Genomic DNA, 19,959 nt, shown 5'->3' with positions numbered 1-19,959 from the left:
GATAGGCCTGGTGCACACCAAAAACCGCTAGCAGATCCGCAAAATGCTAGCAGATTTTGAAACGCTTTTTCTTTTTCTGTAGCGTTTCAGCTAGCATTTTGCGGTTTTGTGAAGCGTTTTTGGTGTAGTAGATTTCATGTATTGTTACAGTAAAGCTGTTACTGAACAGCTACTGTAACAAAAAACGCCTGGCAAACCGCTCTGAAGTGCCGTTTTTTCAGAGCGGTTTGCGTTTTTTCTATACTTAACATTGAGGCAGAAACGCATCCGCAATCCAAAATCTGCAGCAGCCCGGGAGTATGCGTTTCTGCAAAACGCCTCCCGCTCTGGTGTACACCAGCCCATTGAAATACATTACCCTAGCGGATCCGCACCCGTAAGCGGATCGCAAACCGCAGCAGAACCGCTCTGGTGTGCACTAGGCCTCAGGGAGGAAATGACATCAGGATCGGCTTCAGCCAGAGGCAGTAAAGTTGGAAACTGCCTGGAACAGTTTTCTCTTTATTTTCTTATTATTCATTGAAATCAAAGCGTGGACAATATATATATATATATATATATATATATATATATATATATATATATATATATATATATATATATATATATATATATATATATATATATATATATATATATATATATATATATATATATATATATATATATATATATATATATATATATAAAATCGGATGTATGTATGTATGTATGTATGTGTGTGTGTGTGTGTGTGTATGTGTGTGTGTGTGTATGTGCCGCGATCACGCGAAAACGGCTTGACCGATTTGAACGAAACTTGGTACACAGATCCCTTACTACCTGGGATGATATGTTCTGGGGGTCTCGCGGCCCCCCTGCACACCTGGGCGGAGCTACAAACAGCAAATCAGATTCCACCCATTCAAGTCAATGGAAAAAATGTAAAAGGCTGCCATTCTCACAGTAATCAAGCCAGAGTCCCCACACATGGCACAGTTGGTCACTTGGTGACCGAGGTTACAAATCCAGGAAAAGTGGGTGGATCATAAAACAGCCAATCAAATTTCAGCCGTTCATTTTAAATGGGAAAATGTAAACTGCATCCATTCTTAGACTGTTAATCACAGAGTTCTCAAACTTGCCACACTTGGTCACTGGGTTATTGCGATTAAGATTCAAGAAAATGGGTGGAGCCTACAACAGCCAATCAAAATTCACCTATTGATTTTCAAGGGGAATATTTAAACTGCTGCTATTCTTACACTTTTAATTGCAGAGGCTTCAAACTTGCTACAGCCGGTCATTGGGTGACTGGGGTCCAAATTCACTAAAGGGCGGGGCCACATACAGCCAATCAGATTTCCTTGGTGGATAAACTGCTTCCATTCACACATTTTTGATGCCAGGAACCTGACAGTCACTCAATGACCAAGTTTGTGAGCTGTGTGTTGAGGTTACAAAAAGTGGGCGGAGCCAAAACAACTTTACTGGGAAAATATAAACTGCAGCCATTCTTACACCGTTAATGGCAGGGTTCTCAAACTTTGCACAGTTGGTCATTGGGTGACAGATTAAGATTTTGGAAGGTGGGTGGAGCCTACAACAGCCAATAAAAATTCCCCATTTGATTTTCAAAGGGAATATTTCATCTGCTACCATTCTCTTATACTGTTAATAGCAGATGCCTCAAACCTGGTACAGTTGGTCACTGGGTGACTGGGGCCCAAATTCAGGAAGGGGGCAGAGCCACAAACAGCCAGATCTGTTTATTTTTCAATGGGAATATACAAAGTATTGATACCAAGGACCCCAAAGCTGATAAACTTGATAATTGAGTGACTGTATGTCAAGGTTAGAAAAAGTGGGCGGTGCCAACAACTTCATTTTTTACATTGCAGGGTTCTCATACTTTACACAATTGGCCACTGGGTGACTGGGATGAACATTCAGAAATGTGGGTGGAGCCTACAACAGCCAATCAAAATGTACCTATTGATTTTCAAGGGGAATATTCACATTGCTACCATTCTTACACTGTTAGTGGCAGAGGCCTCAAACCTGATACAGTCAGTCATTGGGTGACTGGGGTCCAAATTCACTAAAGGGGTGGAGCCACAAACAGCCAATCAGATTTGTTAGATTGATTTCAGCCATTCTGTTATTGGCAGGGTTCTCAAACGTGACACAGTTGGCCACTGGGTGGCTGGGACTAATGTTCAGAAAAGTGGGTGGAGCCTACAGCAGCCAATCAAAATTCACCTTTTGATTTTCAAGGGGAATATTTACATTGCTGCCATTCATACACTCTTAATGGCAGAGGCCTAACATCTGCTACAGTCAGTCACTGGGAGACTGGGGTTTAAATTCTGAAGGGAGCGGGCCAAAAACAGCCAATCAGATTTGTTTAATTTCAAAGGTAAAATGCAACTTATTGCCAAAGACCCCAAAGCTCATAAACTTGGTCATTAAGTGACTGTATGTCAAGATTAGAAATAGTGGGCGGAGCCAAAAACAACTAACTTTTTACATGGGGAAATGTAAACTGCAGCTTTTCTTACACTGTTAATGGCAGGGTCCTCAAACTTCACACAGTTGGTCACTGGGTGACTAGGATTAATATTTGGAAAAGTAGGTGGAGTCTACAAGAGCCAATCAAAATTCACCTATTGATTTTCAAGGGGAATATAGAAACTGCAGCCATTCTCACACTGTTAATAGCAGAGGCCTCAAACCTGCTACAGTCGGTTGTTAAGTGTTTGGGGTTCAAATTCAGTAAAGGGGCGGAGCCAAAAAGAACCAGATTTCTTTGCTGGATAAACTGCTTCCATTAGCACAATTTTGATGCCAGGAACCCAAAAGCTCACAAACTTGGTCATTGAGTAGTGACTGTGTCAAGGTTACAAAAAGTGAGTGGAGTTAAAAACAGATTTTTCTGGGAAATTGTAAACTGCAGCCCTTCTTCACTGTTAATGGCAGGGTTCTCAAACTTAGCATAGCTGGTTACTGGGTGACTGGGATTAATATTCAGAAAAGTGGGTGGAGCCTAAAAATGCCAATCAAAAATCACATGTCACTTTTCAAGGAAAATATTAAAATTGCTGCAATTCTTGCACTGTTAATGGCACAAGCCTCAAACCTGGTACAGTTGGTCATTGGGTCACTGAGGTTCAAATTCAGAAAAGGGGACAGAGCCACAAACAGTGAATCAGATTTGTTTCATTTCATGGGAAAGTACAAATTATCGATGCCAAGGACCCCAAAGCTCACAAAATTGGTCATTGAGTGACTGTGTGTCTAAGTTACAAATAGTGGGCGGAACCAAAACCAAATTTCACTGGGAAAATATAAACTGCAGCCATTCTTACACTGTTAGTGGCAGGGTTCTCAAACTTTGCCCAGATGGTCACTGGGTGACTGAGATTAATATTCAGGGAAGTGGGTGGAGCCTATAATAGCCAATCAAAATTCACCTGTTGATTTTCAAGTGGAATATTTAAATTGCTGCGATTTTTACGCTGTTAATAGCAGATGCCTCAAACCTGCTACAGTTGGTCATTTGGTGACTGGGGTTTGAATGCTGGAGAGGGGCGGAGCCACAAACAGCCTATCTGATTTGTTTCATTTCATGGGAAAGTACAAATTATTGATGACAAGGACCCCAAAGCTCACAAACTTGGTCATTGAGTGTTTGTGCGTTAGGGTTAGAAAGTGGCCGGAGCCAACACCAGTCAAATACATACCCGGGCAACGCCGGGTCATCAGTGGGTGGAGACAAATACACATTTCACTGGGAAAATGTAAACTGCAGCCATTCTTACACTGTTAATGGCAGGGTTTTTAAACTTTGCACAGTTGGTTACTGGGATTAATATTCAGAAAAGTGGGTGGAGCCTACAAAAGTGAATCAAACTTCATCTGTTGCTTTTCAAGGGGAATAGTTAATTGCTACCATTCTTGAACTGTTAATGGCACAGGCCTCAAACCTGGTACAGTTGGTTATTGTGTGACTGGGGTTCAAATTCAGAAAAGGGGTGGAGCCACACACAGCCAATCAGATTTGTTTCATTTCAATGCAGATTATTGATACCAAAGACCGCAAAGCTCACAAACTTGGTCAGTGAGTAATTATGTGTTAGGGTTAGAAAAAGTAGGCGGAGCCAACACCAGCCAAATACATACCCGGGCAACGCCGGGCAATCAGCTAATATATATATATAGAGAGAGAGAGAGAGAGAGAGAGAGAGAGAGAGAGAGAGAGAGAGAGAGAGAGAGAGAGAGAGAGAGAAACCCCAAAAAGAAAAAAGTTACCTGGGGCTTCTACTGGCCTCCTTTAAACGTCCTGTTCCTGTACAAAACGATGCTCCGGTCCCCTGCCGGGGGGGGGGGGGGGGGGGGTGTCTGCTCCTGTGACCTACTGTCCGCATTGGCTTCTGAGCTCCGCTATCTTCTCCATGGACTGACTGCAACTTTTATTGTTTCCGGCAAAGTCTCCGCCGCACACATGCTGCAGTGCACACTGGGAGATGTAGTCCACAGATGGGAGATCGTCCTTGTACTTACATTCACAGACTACATCTTCCAGTGTGCATTGCAGTGTGCAATAGACTTCCCAAGGAACTACAAAATGCAGCAGCGGCGGTCAGTCCGTGGAGAAGGCGACATTGCGCATACAGACGGGAGATAGAGGAGCAGCGCCCCGCAGGTAAGTAATAAGGCTTACCCCAACAGCACACTGGATTTCAAACCTCTGTCATGTAAAAAAAAAAATAATTGCAGTTGCACAGTTGCCTTTAAAGGGAACCCGAGGTGAGATGGATATGGAGACTGCCATATTTCCTTTTAAACAATACTAGTTGCCTTGCAGTCCTCCTGACCCTCTGCCTCTAATACATTTAGCCTTAGACCCTGAACAAGCATGCAGCAGAACAAGTGCTCTGACTCAGCTGACTAAGGCTTTACTGGATTAGCCATAAGCTTGTTCCAGGGTTTTATTCGGACACTATGTATGCCAGCAGATCAACAGGTCTGCCAGGCAACTGGCATTGTTTATAAGGAAATAACTACGGCAGCCTCCGTATCCCTCTTGCTTCGGTTGTCCTTTAAGGCATAAAATCTCCCCACCCCCAGGTTCACAGTTGCCATTAAAGCTCCAAAATGCAAAATACCTGTTAGAGCGCTTCGCTGGTGCTCCTCTCTTTACCACTGATGTACAGGAGCCTCCTTTACCCCTCCCCTTCAGTTCTAGCCCCGCCCTCCTGCAGTCACATGTTCACCACAATGGGGGAAACGGTATGCTTCATCTTCCCATTTCACCACATTCCCCTGCTGTCAGTGGGGTGTAGAGAGGGTCAATGAGATGCTATTTTTTTCAACTTGCATGCAAATTGAATGTAAATTGTATGCTTATTGGGATTGGGCCAATCAAATGCATTTCCTGGTGTGGATTAGCCCAGTTCTAAAGGCCACATACACACATCAGACCATAGTCTTTGGAAAATGAAAGATCACAGACCAATTGTACCCCCTTCCATGTAGTATGAGAGCCACACCTACACAGTCTATTCTATGGAGCTGAACTCCCCATCAGACAGAAATCTTACCCCCTTCCATGTAGTATGAGAGCCATACTCTGCACAGTCTATTCTATGGAGCTGCACTCCCCATCAGACAGAAATCTTACCCCCTTCCATGTAGTATGAGAGCCACACCTACACAGTCTATTCTATGGAGCTGATCTCCACATCAGATAGAAATCTTACCCCCTTCCATGTAGTATGAGAGCCACACCTACACAGTCTATTCTATGGAGCTGCACTCCTCATCAGATAGAAATCTTACCCCCTTCCATGTAGTATGAGAGCCACACCTACACAGTCTATTCTATGGAGCTGCACTCCCCATCAGACAGAAATCTTACCCCCTTCCATGTAGTATGAGAGCCACACCTACACAGTCTATTCTATGGAGCTGCACTCCCCATCAGACAGAAATCTTACCCCCTTCCATGTAGTATGAGAGCCACACCTACACAGTCTACTCTACGGAGCTGCACTCCCCATCAGACAGAAATCTTACCCCCTTCCATGTAGTATGAGAGCCACACCTACACAGTCTATTCTATGGAGCTGCACTCCCCATCAGACAGAAATCTTACCCCCTTCCATGTAGTATGAGAGCCTTACCTACACAGTCTATTCTATGGAGCTGCACTCCTCATCAGATAGAAATCTTACCCCCTTCCATGTAGTATGAGAGCCACACCTACACAGTCTATTCTATGGAGCTGCACTCCTCATCAGATAGAAATCTTACCCCCCTTCCATGTAGTATGAGAGCCACACCTACACAGTCTATTCTATGGAGCTGCACTCCCCATCAGACAGAGGTCTTACCCCCTTCCATGTAGTATGAGAGTCATACCTACACAGTCTATTCTATGGAGCTGCACTCCCCATCAGACAGAGATCTTACCCCCTTCCATGTAGTATGAGAGCCACACCTACACAGTCTATTCTATGGAGCTGCACTCCCCATCAGACAGAGATCTTACCCCCTTCCATGTAGTATGAGAGCCACACCTACACAGTCTATTCTATGGAGCTGCACTCCCCATCAGACAGAGATCTTACCCCCTTCCATGTAGTATGAGAGCCATACCTAACACAGTCTATTCTATGGAGCTGCACTCCCCCTCAGACAGAAATCTTACCCCCTTCCATGCAGTATGAGAGCCACACCTACACAGTCTATTCTATGGAGCTGCACTCTCCATCAGACAGAAATCTTACCCCCTTCCATGTAGTATGAGAGCCACACCTACACAGTCTATTCTATGGAGCTGCACTCCCCATCAGACAGAGATCTTACCCCCTTCCATGTAGTATGAGAGCCATACTCTACACAGTCTATTCTATGGAGCTGCACTCCCCATCAGACAGAAATCTTACCCCCTTCCATGTAGTATGATAGCCACACCTACACAGTCTATTCTATGGAGCTGCACTCCCCATCAGACAGAAATCTTACCCCCTTCCATGTAGTATGAGAGTCATACCTACACAGTCTATTCTATGGAGCTGCACTCCCCATCAGACAGAAATCTTACCACCCTTCATGTAGTATGAGAGCCACACCTACACAGTCTATTCTATGGAGCTGCACTCCCCATCAGACAGAAATCTTACCCCCTTCCATGTAGTATGAGAGCCATACTCTACACAGTCTATTCTATGGAGCTGCACTCCCCATCAGACAGAAATCTTACCCCCTTCCATGTAGTATGAGAGCCACACCTACACAGTCTATTCTATGAAGCTGCACTCCCCATCAGACAGAGATCTTACCCCCTTCCATGTAGTATGAGAGCCACACCTACACAGTCTATTCTATGGAGCTGCACTCCCCATCAGACAGAGATCTTACCCCCTTCCATGTAGTATGAGAGCCACACCTACACAGTCTATTCTATGGAGCTGCACTCCCCATCAGACAGAGATCTTACCCCCTTCCATGTAGTATGAGAGCCACACCTACACAGTCTATTCTATGGAGCTGCACTCCCCATCAGACAGAGATCTTACCCCCTTCCATGTAGTATGAGAGCCATACCTACACAGTCTTTTCTATGGAGCTGCGCTCCCCATCAGACAGAAATCTTACCCCCTTCCATGTAGTATGAGAGCCACACCTACACAGTCTATTCTATGGAGCTGAACTCCCCATCAGACAGAAATCTTACCCCCTTCCATGTAGTATGAGAGCCATACCTACACAGTCTTTTCTATGGAGCTGCACTCCCCATCAGACAGAAATCTTACCACCCTCCATGTAGTATGAGAGCCATACCTACACAGTCTTTTCTATGGAGCTGCACTCCCCATCAGACAGAAATCTTACCACCCTCCATGTAGTATGAGAGCCATACCTACACAGTCTTTTCTATGGAGCTGCACTCCTCATCAGATAGAAATCTTACCTCCTTCCATGTAGTATGAGAGCCACACCTACACAGTCTATTCTATGGAGCTGCACTCCCCATCAGACAGAGGTCTTACCCCCTTCCATGTAGTATGAGAGTCATACCTACACAGTCTATTCTATGGAGCTGCACTCCCCATCAGACAGAAATCTTACCCCCTTCCATGTAGTATGAGAGCCTTACCTACACAGTCTATTCTATGGAGCTGCACTCCCCATCAGACAGAGGTCTTACCCCCTTCCATGTAGTATGAGAGCCACACCTTCACAGTCTATTCTATGGAGCTGCACTCCCCATCAGACAGAGATCTTACCCCCTTCCATGTAGTATGAGAGCCATACCTAACACAGTCTATTCTATGGAGCTGCACTCCCCATCAGACAGAGATCTTACCCCCTTCCATGTAGTATGAGAGCCACACCTACACAGTCTATTCTATGGAGCTGCACTCCCCATCAGACAGAGATCTTACCCCCTTCCATGTAGTATGAGAGCCACACCTACACAGTCTATTCTATGGAGCTGCACTCCCCCTCAGACAGAAATCTTACCCCCTTCCATGTAGTATGAGAGCCACACCTACACAGTCTATTCTATGGAGCTGCACTCCCCATCAGACAGAAATCTTACCCCCTTCCATGTAGTATGAGAGCCATACCTACACAGTCTATTCTATGGAGCTGCACTCCCCATCAGACAGAAATCTTACCCCCTTCCATGTAGTATGAGAGCCACACCTACACAGTCTATTCTATGGAGCTGCACTCCCCATCAGACAGAGATCTTACCCCCTTCCATGTAGTATGAGAGCCATACCTACACAGTCTATTCTATGGAGCTGCACTCCCCATCACACAGAAATCTTACCCCCTTCCATGTAGTATGAGAGCCACACCTACACAGTCTATTCTATGGAGCTGCACTCCCCATCAGACAGAGATCTTACCCCCTTCCATGTAGTATGAGAGCCATACCTACACAGTCTATTCTATGGAGCTGCACTCCCCATCACACAGAAATCTTACCCCCTTCCATGTAGTATGAGAGCCACACCTACACAGTCTATTCTATGGAGCTGCACTCCCCATCAGACAGAGATCTTACCCCCTTCCATGTAGTATGAGAGCCACACCTACACAGTCTATTCTATGGAGCTGCACTCCCCATCAGACAGAGATCTTACCCCCTTCCATGTAGTATGAGAGCCACACCTACACAGTCTATTCTATGGAGCTGCACTCCCTATCAGACAGAAATCTTTGCAAGATGCTGCACACACAGATGCTGTACACATGTAACAGATCAGCATCTGCAAAAGATCTGTTCCTGCCAAAGATCCGTTCCTGCAAATTGCATTCATAGTCTGAGATCTGCAGATCCTCATACACACCTTGTTTAACAGACAATCATCTGCAGATCTGATCCACCAGGATGGATTTTCAGATCTGCAGATGATTGTCTGATCTGCAGATGAATGTCAATTAAACAAGGTGTGTATGAGGATCTGCAGATCTCATAGACTATGAACGCAATTTGCAGGAATGGATCTTTGGCAGGAACAGATCTTTTGTGTCTGTACAGCATCTGTGTGTCCAGCATCTTGCAAAGATTTCTTTCTAATGGGGAGTTCAGCTCCATAGAATAGACTGTGTAGGTATGGCTCTCATACTACATGAAGGGTGGTAAGATTGGGCTGTGATCTTTCGTTTTCCAAAGACTACAGTCTGATGTGCGTATGAGCCTTAAGCAGCATGAAATTTTACATGCAGGCCGGAGCAAATGACTTAAACTGGGGAGAGGTGATGCGCTGGCAGCCGTTTCGTCGATCTTTTCGTATTCCGTTGTGCGGTTGCTAAATGATGGCAAATTTATTTCCCGATTGGGGAATTCATGAATCATTTGCTGAATTTGGTTTATGCCGCATGAATAATTCTGGCTTGCATGCATGTTTAATGCAACCTGTATTCAGTTTGGAAATCGACCAGTCATATGCTCTTCCTGCCTGCTTTTTTATTTGATTTTATTTTTCCGCGATTTGTACAATTCCCAGCTGCATTATTCTCTGGAGCTGGCCATCCATTATATATTTTGTAGCCAATAAATGTAGTAATGTACAGTTATTTCCATCGATATTTGGACAGACAACTTTATTACCGCAATGAATTGTAAATTAACTCCGATGCAGTTGAAGTACAAACTTTAATTCAGTGGGGGGAACAAAACGATTGCATGAGAATGGGAGGCAACTGAAGCATTTTATTCACACAATCCCTTCATTTTAGTAGGAGAATGTGACTCAAAGGCTGTTCCATGTGCAGGTGTGCGCAAGTCGTTATGTCATTATCCTCTAAGCCACGGATCAGGAACCTTTTTGGCTGAGAGAGCCATAAACGCCACATATTTTAAAATGTAATTCCGTGAGAGCCATACAATATGTTTCAAACTGGGACAGTGCGCATGCGCAGCAGAGGGCTGTCCCTGTAGTCATGGTGATGTGTATACAGTTGATCCGCCGGGTAGCGGAAGTGTCAGACACCTCTTCAGCTTCTCTTGGGTTTCAGCAACATCAGCAATTTCCCCGAGAGCCAGACAGGAGAAATACCGACTAACCGCTTGTACAGTTAGCTGGCTACCTTGAGGGTTGATTAACTTTATAGGACGAGATCCCCACATTTTAGTCCAATAGGCTGCTTGTCAAGTGACACAGCCTATTGGGCCAATCAAAGTGCAGGGATCTCATCCTACAAAGTCACTGGGCCTGACAGGGTACAGAGTGGGACAATTGGGGCAGCTGTTAGTTTTGGGGTAGCGTGAGTAAGTTGGTAGTGATGCTACAGCAGTAGTGTTCCTACTTATAAAATGTTACTTGCGCTGCCACACTAAGCTGTGCTGCTTGAGCCGTGTATATTAGTGAATCCACCCCTACTGATTTGTATGTGAGCCAGATGTAGCCATTAAAATAGCCACATCTGGCTCCTGAGCCATAGGTTCCCTACCCCTGCTCTAAGCAGATAAAGGAGTTTATTTGAGGTGTGCTTGCATGGGGAAGATTTTGCTGGGAACAGACAACATGCAGTCAGAGGAGCTCTCCATGCAGGTGAAAGAATCCATCCTCATCCTCCTAATGTTTACTGTTTTTGTTGCAATATTTGTTCTGCTTGAGACTCTGCTGTACATTTTTCGGGTTGTACCTTTGTTCCCCGTGTTGTCTTACTGTGCTTTGTAAAGTGCTGCGGAATATGTTGGCGCTATATAAAGAAATAATAATAACCCTTAAGCTAGGAAGAAAGAAAAAACCCATCCAAGAAATTGCTACAATATTACAACTGGCAAAATCTACAGTTTCGTAAATCCTGAGAAAGCAAGAAATGACTGAACTCAGCAACGCAAAATGACCTGGACGTCCACAGAGGACAACTGTGGTGGATGATCACAGAATAATTTCCATGGTGAAGAGAACCCCCTTCACAACAGCCAGCCAAGTGATCAACACTCTCCAGCGGGGAGGTGTATTTATATCCTAGTCTATCATAAAGAGAACACTGCATGAAAGTAAATACAGAGGGTGGACTGCAAGGTTCAAACCACTCATAAGCCTCAAGAATAGAGAGGCTAGATTGGACTTTGTTAAATAAAATCTAAAAAATCCAGGAAAGTTCTGTAAAAGCATTCTTTGGACAGACAAAACTAAGGTTAACTTCTACCAGAATGATGGCAAGGGAAAAGTATGGAGAAGGCGTGGAACAGCTCATTATCTAAAGCATACCACATCATCTGTACAACACATGGGAGGCAGTGTGATGGATGGGTGTGCATTGCTGCCAGTGGCACTGGGACACTAGTGTTTATTGATATGACATAGCACAGAAGAAGTCAAATGAATTCTGAGGCGTTCAGAGACATACTGTCTGCTCAAATCCAGCTAAATGCAGTCAAATTGATTGGGTGGCGTTTCATGATACAGAAGGACAATGACCCCAAACATACAGCCAAAGCAACCCAGGAGTAAATTAAAGCAAAGAAGTGGAAAATTCTTGAATGGCCAAATTAGTCACCTGATCTTAACCCAATTGAGCAGCATTTCACTGGTTGACAACTAAACTTCGGCTAGAAAGGGCCACAAACAAACAAACTGCAACTGAAAGCCACTGCAAGAGCATTAAAAGGAAAAAAGGGGTTAAGCCCAGCATCTGGTGATGTCCATGAGTACAAGACTTCAGGCAGTCACTGCCAGCAAAGGGGGAAACCCAGCATCTGGTGATGTCCATGAGCTCAAGGCTTCAGGCAGTCATTGACAGCAAAGGAGGAAACCCAGCATCTGGTGATGTCCATGAGTACAAGACTTCAGGCAGTCACTGCCAGCAAAGGGGGAAACCCAGCATCTGGTGATGTCCATGAGTACAAGACTTCAGGCAGGCACTGCCAGCAAAGGGGGAAACCCAGCATCTGGTGATGACCATGAGCTCAAGGCTTCAGGCAGTCATTGACAGCAAAGGAGGAAACCCAGCATCTGGTGATACTGATGACCATGAGCTCAAGACTTCAGGCAGTCATTGCCAGCAAAGAGGGAAGCCCAGCATTTGGTGATGTCCATGAGCTCAAGACTTCAGGCAGTCATTGCCAGCAAAGAGGGAAGCCCAGCATCTGGTGATGTCCATGAGCTCAAGACTTCAGGCTGTCATTGTCAGCAAAGAGGGAAGCCCAGCATCTGGTGATGTCCATGAGCTCAAGACTTCAGGCAGTCATTGCCAGCAAAGGAGGAAACCCAGCATCTGGTGATGTCCATGAGCTCAAGACTTCAGGCTGTCATTGTCAGCAAAGAGGGAAGCCCAGCATCTGGTGATGTCCATGAGCTCAAGACTTCAGGCTGTCATTGTCAGCAAAGAGGGAAGCCCAGCATCTGGTGATGTCTATGAGCTCAAGACTTCAGGCTGTCATTGTCAGCAAAGAGGGAAGCCCAGCATCTGGTGATGTCCATGAATACAAGACTTCAGGCTGTCATTGCCAGCAAAGGAGGAAACCCAGCATCTGGTGATGTCCCTGAGTTTAAGATTCCAGGCTGTCATTGCCAGCAAAGGAGGAAGCCCAGCATCTGGTGATGTCCATGAATACAAGACTTCAGGCTGTCATTGCCAGCAAAGGAGGAAACCCAGCATCTGGTGATGTCCATGAATACAAGACTTCAGGCAGTCATTGCCAGCAAAGGAGGAAACCCAGCATCTGGTGATGTCCATGAGTTCAGGACTGCAGGCTGTCATTGCCAGCAAAGGAGGAAACCCAGCATCTGGTGATGTCCATGAGTTCAAGACTTCAGGCAGTCATTGCCAGCAAAGAGGGAAGCCCAGCATCTGGTGATGTCCATGAGCTCAAGACTTCAGGCGGTCATTGCCAGCAAAGGAGGAAGCCCAGCATCTGGTGATGTCCATGAGCTGAAGACTTCAGGCTGTCATTGCCAGCAAAGGAGGAAACCCAGCATCTGGTGATGACCATGAGCTGAAGACTTCAGGCTGCCATTGCCAGCAAAGGAGGAAACCCAGCATCTGGTGATGACCATGAGCTGAAGACTTCAGGCTGCCATTGCCAGCAAAGGGGGAAACCCAGCATCTGGTGATGTCCATGAGCTCAAGACTTCAGGCTGTCATTGCCAGCAAAGGAGGAAACCCAGCATCTGGTGATGTCCATGAGCTCAAGACTTCAGGCTGTCATTGCCAGCAAAGGGTTTTCAACCAAGTATCAGAATTCAAATTTGTCAAATTATTTTCGTGTCCCTGAAATGAAGGGATTGTGTTAATAAAATGCTTCAGTTGCCTTAATTTTTATGCAATTGTTTGCCCCCCCCTTCTGAATTAAAGCTGAGAGTCTGCACTGCAATTGCATCTGAGTTGTTTCATTTACAATTCATTGTGGTAATGCACAGAAGCAATACTAGAAAAAAGTTGTATCTGTCCAAATATTGATGGACCTAACTGTATTTTTCGAAAGCAGTCATAGGAAATTAATGACTCTATTGCAGGATCCTTACGCAGCCTATGACCCCGCCTACCGACAGTACGCCAATTCAGGCTTTACAAATCCCGGCAAGTACCCGTACCAGGAACCGGAGCGGCCCAGCTCGAGATCCAGCCACTGCTCTGACCGTCCATCTTCAAGGTGAGGCGGAGACACACACCACTGCAGGGAGATCACACTATTGTGGGAGGGGAGGAGACACAAACCACTGCCACTGCAGAGAGATCTCACCATTGTGAGAGGGGAGGAGACACAAACCACTGCAGGGAGATCTCACCATTGTGGGAGGGGAGGAGACACAAACCACTGCAGGGAGATCTCACCATTGTGGGAGGGGAGGAGACACAAACCACTGCAGGGAGATCTCACCATTGTGGGAAGGGAGGAGACACAAACCACTGTAGGGAGATCTCACCATTGTGGGAAGGGAGGAGACACAAACCACTGCAGGGAGATCTCACCATTGTGGGAAGGGAGGAGACACAAACCACTGCAGGGAGATCTCACCATTGTGGGAGGGGAGGTGACACAAACCACTGCAGGGAGATCTCACCATTGTGGGAGGGGAGGAGACACAAACCACTGCCACTGCAGAGAGATCTCACCATTGTGAGAGGGGAGGAGACACAAACTACTGCAGGGAGAGCTCACCATTGCGGGAGGCGAGGAGACACAAACTACTGCAGGGAGATCTCACCATTGTGGGAGGGGAGGAGACACAAACCACCGCAGGGAAATCTCGCCATTGTGGGAGGGGAGGAGACAGAAACCACTGCAGGGAGATCTCACCATTGTGGGGGTGGGGGGGGGAGGCACAAACTACTGCAGGGAGATCTCACCATTGTTGGAGGGGAGGAGACACAAACCACTGCAGGGAGATCTCGCCATTGTGGGAGGGGAGGAGACACAAACTACTGCAGGGAGATCTCGCCATTGTGGGAGGGGAGGAGACACAACCACTGCAGGGAAATCGCACCTTTGTGGGTGGGGGGGGGGCACAAACTACTGCAGGGAGATCTCACCATTGTGGGAGGAGACACAAACCACTGCAGGGAGATCTCACCATTGTGGGAGGGGAGGAGACACAAACCACTGCAGGGAGATCTCACCATTGTGGGAGGGGAGGAGACACAAACTACTGCAGGGAGATCTCACCATTGTGGGAGGGGAGGAGACACAAACCACTGCAGGGAGATCTCACCAATGTGGGAGGGGAGGAGACACAAACCACTGCAGGGAGCTCTCACCATTGTGGGAGGGGAGGAGACACAAACCACTGCAGGGAAATCGCACCATTGTGGGTGGGGGTTGGGGGCAGAAACTACTGCAGGGAGATCTCACCATTGTGGGAGGAGACACAAACCACTGCAGGGAGATCTCGCCATTGTGGGAGGGGAGGAGACACAAACCACTGCAGGGAGATCTCACCATTGTGGGAGGGAAGGAGACACAAACCACTGCAGGGAGATCTCACCATTGTGGGAGGGAAGGAGACACAAACCACTGCAGGGAGATCTCACCATTGTGGGAGGGGAGGAGACACAAACCACTGCAGGGAGCTCTCACCATTGTGGGAGGGGAGGAGACACAACCACTGCAGGGAGAGCTCACCATTGTGGGAGGGGAGAACACACAAACCACTGCAGGGAGAGCTCACCATTGTGGGAGGGGGAGACACAAAACCACTACAGGGAGATCTCACCATTGTGGGAGGGGAGGAGACACAAACCACTGCAGGGAAATCGCACCATTGTGGGAGGGGAGGAGACACAAACCACTGCAGGGAGATGTCACCATTATGGGAGGGGAGGACACACAAACTACTGCAGGGAAATCTCACCATTGTGGGAGGGAGGAGACACAAACGACTGCAGGGAGATCTCACCATTGTGGGAGGGGAGGAGACACAAACCACTGCAGGGAGATCTCGCCATTGTGGGAGGGGAGGAGACACAAACCACTGCAGGGAGATCTCGCCATTGTGGAAGGGGAGGAGACACAAACCACTGCAGGGAAATCGCACCATTGTGGGAGGGGAGGAGACACAAACCACTGCAGGGAAATCGCACCATTGTGGGAGGGGAGGAGACACAAACCACTGCAGGGAAATCGCACCATTGTGGGAGGGGAGGAGACACAAACCACTGCAGGGAGATCTCGCCATTGTGGGAGAGGAGGAGACCCAAACCACTGCAGGGAGATCTCGCCATTGTGGGAGGGGAGGAGACACAAACCACTGCAGGGAAATCTCACCATTGTGGGAGGGGAGGAGACACAAACCACTGCAGGGAAATCGCACCATTGTGGGAGGGGAGGAGACACAAACCACTGCAGGGAGATCTCGCCATTGTGGGAGAGGAGGAGACCCAAACCACTGCAGGGAGATCTCGCCATTGTGGGAGGGGAGGAGACACAAACCACTGCAGGGAAATCTCACCATTGTGGGAGGGGAGGAGACACAAACCACTGCAGGGAGATCTCTCCATTGTGGGAGGGGAGGAGACACAAACCACTGCAGGGAGATCTCGCCATTGTTAAAGTCAATGTTACCCGATCTAAAAAAACAAAATTCAAATACTTACCTAAGGAGAGGGAAGGCTCTGAGTCCTAATGAGACTTCCCTCTCCTCTCCAGGTGCCCGGTCCCGCTCAGGATCCACCGTAGCAGCATTATACCAATTCGGGCAAATCTCCGCTGCCGAATGGAGGTTTCGGAAGTCTTCGGGAGCCCGAAGCGCCCTCTATTGCGTAATCACGCGTACGCAGTATGGAGCCGTCTGTCTTCGGGAGGACTCGGCTCCCGAAGACTTCCGAAGTCCCCCGCGGCGGGGGATTAGAACGGAGGAGCCAGCGCAGCACGGAGGGCACCGGGTGAGGAGAGGGAAAGCTCATTAGGACTCAGAGCTTTCCCTCTACTTAGTTGAGTATTTGACTTTTGTTTTTTTTTTAGCACGGGTAACATTGACTTTAAACAGCGTGTCTGTACAGCACTTATTCCTGAAACTGTCACCTCAGCTGTTGATTACCAATCTTGAGGAATGACGGTGATCTAACGTGTATGTGGCTTTACATCTGGGTGCAGCTAGTCTTTTACATGATGATTTTATCTCCCTTTCGTTTTCTTTTAGACAAGGGTACACGGCGCCTTCCAATTACTATGCAGATTATTACCAAAGTCAGTATGATTATGGAGGTGAGTAGCCTGGGGTCTGTTTACTCTTCCCTGCTTTTGTCAACTTTGTTTTCCATCCAGAATGAACATTAAGGGCTCCTTCACATTGAGCGTTTGCAGGGGTTTTTAAGCGCTGGCGATTTTAGAAATCGCCCCAAAAGCGCTTGTGCAATGATTCCCTATGACAGTGTTCACATGTGCGCGTTTTGAGTTTACTAAAACGCAAAAGCGCTGCCTGTACCATTTTCTGAGCGCTTTGGCTCAATGGAAGGGATAGGGAAATAGCAAAGCGCTTGAAAAAGAGCTTTGTATTGCGATTTCCCCAGCGTTTTTATTAATAAATACATTGTATGTATTCATTTTCGGGTGAAAGATTTCACTGCCTCACTGACGCCAGGAAGTGGAAAAAAAACATCGCTGAGCAAAAACGCTTTTCAAAGCGCAGGGAAAAGCTCTGTAAAAAAACTCAATAAATCGCTCCGCGCTTACGATAGCACTGGCGATTTATAATGTGAACATTGCCTAATAGGACAACCTGAAGTGAGAGGGATATGGAGGTTGTCATATTTATTTCCTGTTAAACAATACCAGTTGCCTGGCAGTCCTGCTGATCTCTTTGGCTGCAGTAGTATCTGAATGACACCAGAAACAAGCATGCAGCTAATCTTGTCAGATCTGACAATAATGTCAGAAACACCTGATCTGCTGCATGCTTGTTCAGGGGCTGTGGCTAATAGTATTAGAGGCAGACGATCAGCAGGACAGCCAGGCGACTGGTATTGCTCATAAGGAAATACATCTTAGCCATATCCCTCTCCACTCAGGTGTGCTTTAACATCCTTAGCGTTCTGGACGAGCTGAGCTCGTCCAGAGACGCCGGAGGGTGCCGCTCAGGCCCTGGTGGGCGGATTTTAATAATTTTTTTTTTATAACACACAGCAAGCACTTTGCTTGCTGCGTGTTGTAGACGATGCGCTGCTATCTGCCGCGTAACGAGCGCCCCCAGACCCTGTGCGCTGCCTGGCCAATTAGTGCCGGGCAGCGCTGAGAGGTGGATCGGGACTCCCTATGATGTGGATGACGTCATTCCGACTGTCGCTATGGCGACGGGGAAAGCCCTGACGGAGATCCTGTTCAGAACGGGATCTCCTGAAGGCCATCATCCCTGGCTGCGATAAGAAGGGTGGGTGGGATTCCGCTGGGATGGGGGGGTATCATGTAGCTAGCGCTAGGCTAGCTACATGATTTAAAAAAAAATTAAGTTTAAAAAAACATGTGCGGCTGCGCATTATCAGAACGCCAGGGAGGTTAAACATTAACAAAAAGTGTATTTCTGAGCTTTGAAAGTTGTAAACAAGAATTTTATCAAGTTCTCTCCAATGCCTGAACTGTTACCTCCAAACGTGTGATCGCTCTATACCAGCTACTGAATGTACTACAGTGGCGGCAGTCTTAGGGCTAGCGCTTAGCGATAGTGATTTTGTAAATCGCTTTTCAGAGCGATTTTTGAATGAACGTATGTTTGCTCATATCACAGCGCTGGTGAACACCCTCAGAGTTTCATTAGCCAAGTGCTTTTTAAAGTGCTGGTATTCTGAAGAGTGATAAACCTATGACAGGCAATCGCTTCTGTGACTCCCAGGGGGACAGCCATGTCACACGGCTGTCCCCAGTACAGCGCTGCTGTAGATCGCCACGCTGTACATTGTAAATAGACGGCGAACAGTCTCCTAGCAGCAGTCGCTCATCGATCATTCAAGCGGAGATTCGCGCGCGCAGATCCTGCAAAAAAAAAAAAAAGAAAAAACCCAGGACTACACGCCAATTGGTGTGGAGCAGTCGTAAGAGGGTTAAAGGGAAGATCTGAGACAAAAAAAAGTTCTAGTTACCTGGGGCGTTCTCCAGCCCCTGGCAGCCGATATGTCCCTTGCTGCAGCTACAGTGTCCCCGGATCCCCTCCGTTGGAGATGCCGACTTCGGCAGGTGCGTGAGCACGCTGGTGACGGCGCTTTTGTGTTCTGGAGCATTCTGCGCAGGCGCAGTAGATAACTGGCAAGGTTGGCATCTGCAACAGAGGGGACACCGGAGCTGTGGCGTGGGACATATCAGCTGCCGGGGGCTGGAGGAAGCCCCTGGTAAGTAGAGCTTGTATTTTTTTTTCCTCCTCTTCCCTTTAAAGAGAATCTATAAGAAAATAAGAGGCCCACGGGGGTTCTAACCTAAGGAGGAGGCCTCTGGACCCTAATAAGGCTCTCCCACATCGCCCTCCTCTATTCCAGCGCTGTCAGCAGCCGAAAATCCGCCGGAGATCACAAAAATCCTGTGAGAGCCTTGTACAGGCGCAGTAGCCGCTTTCCGATTAGGCTCAGGCAGAAATAGCCGATCAGATCCGCTCTCCTGTGCAGCCACGCGGTGTCTGAACCTGGCTTTTGATAGGGCTCGGCTTTTTCTGCCTGAGCTGATCGGAAAGCTGCTACTGCGCCTGCACGAGGCTCACACAGGATTTTTATGATCCTGTAGCCCCGGCGGACTTTCGGCTTCTGACAGCGCTGGAACAGACGGATGGGGAGAGCCTCATTAGCATCCACAGGCCTCCCCTCCTGAGGTAACTATTAGGGATGGTCACGGATATGCAAATTGTTCTGAGTGTGATGTAAATTTATGCAAATTCTTATGCAGATGTATGCAGCTTGAAAATGGACCAATCAATTTAAACTTGGGTTTGAATTGATTGGTCCATTTTCAGACTGCATACATTTGCATAAAAATTTGCATAATTTCTGAACAACTTGCATCACATTGATCATCCCTAGTAACTA

At 47.1% G+C, this 19,959-nt stretch overlaps 1 protein-coding gene across 3 annotated transcripts in view; it reads left to right on the top strand.

The window, feature by feature from the left end:
• The window catches only part of SEC16A (SEC16 homolog A, endoplasmic reticulum export factor), a 149,766-nt gene that overhangs the window by 24,448 nt on the left and 105,359 nt on the right, over positions 1-19,959 (top strand). For all 3 annotated transcript variants that reach the window (XM_068249127.1, XM_068249125.1, XM_068249124.1), the window contains exons 3-4: positions 13,974-14,110; positions 17,097-17,161. In XM_068249127.1, the coding sequence (XP_068105228.1) occupies positions 13,974-14,110; positions 17,097-17,161 (202 nt within the window). The remainder of the gene's footprint in view (positions 1-13,973; positions 14,111-17,096; positions 17,162-19,959) is intronic.

Source organism: Hyperolius riggenbachi, chromosome 8, assembly GCF_040937935.1.
Source record: "Hyperolius riggenbachi isolate aHypRig1 chromosome 8, aHypRig1.pri, whole genome shotgun sequence".
Lineage (NCBI taxonomy): Eukaryota > Metazoa > Chordata > Amphibia > Anura > Hyperoliidae > Hyperolius > Hyperolius riggenbachi.
Note: the sequence above shows the minus strand (reverse complement) of the source record. Positions and strands in the feature narration are given on the sequence as shown.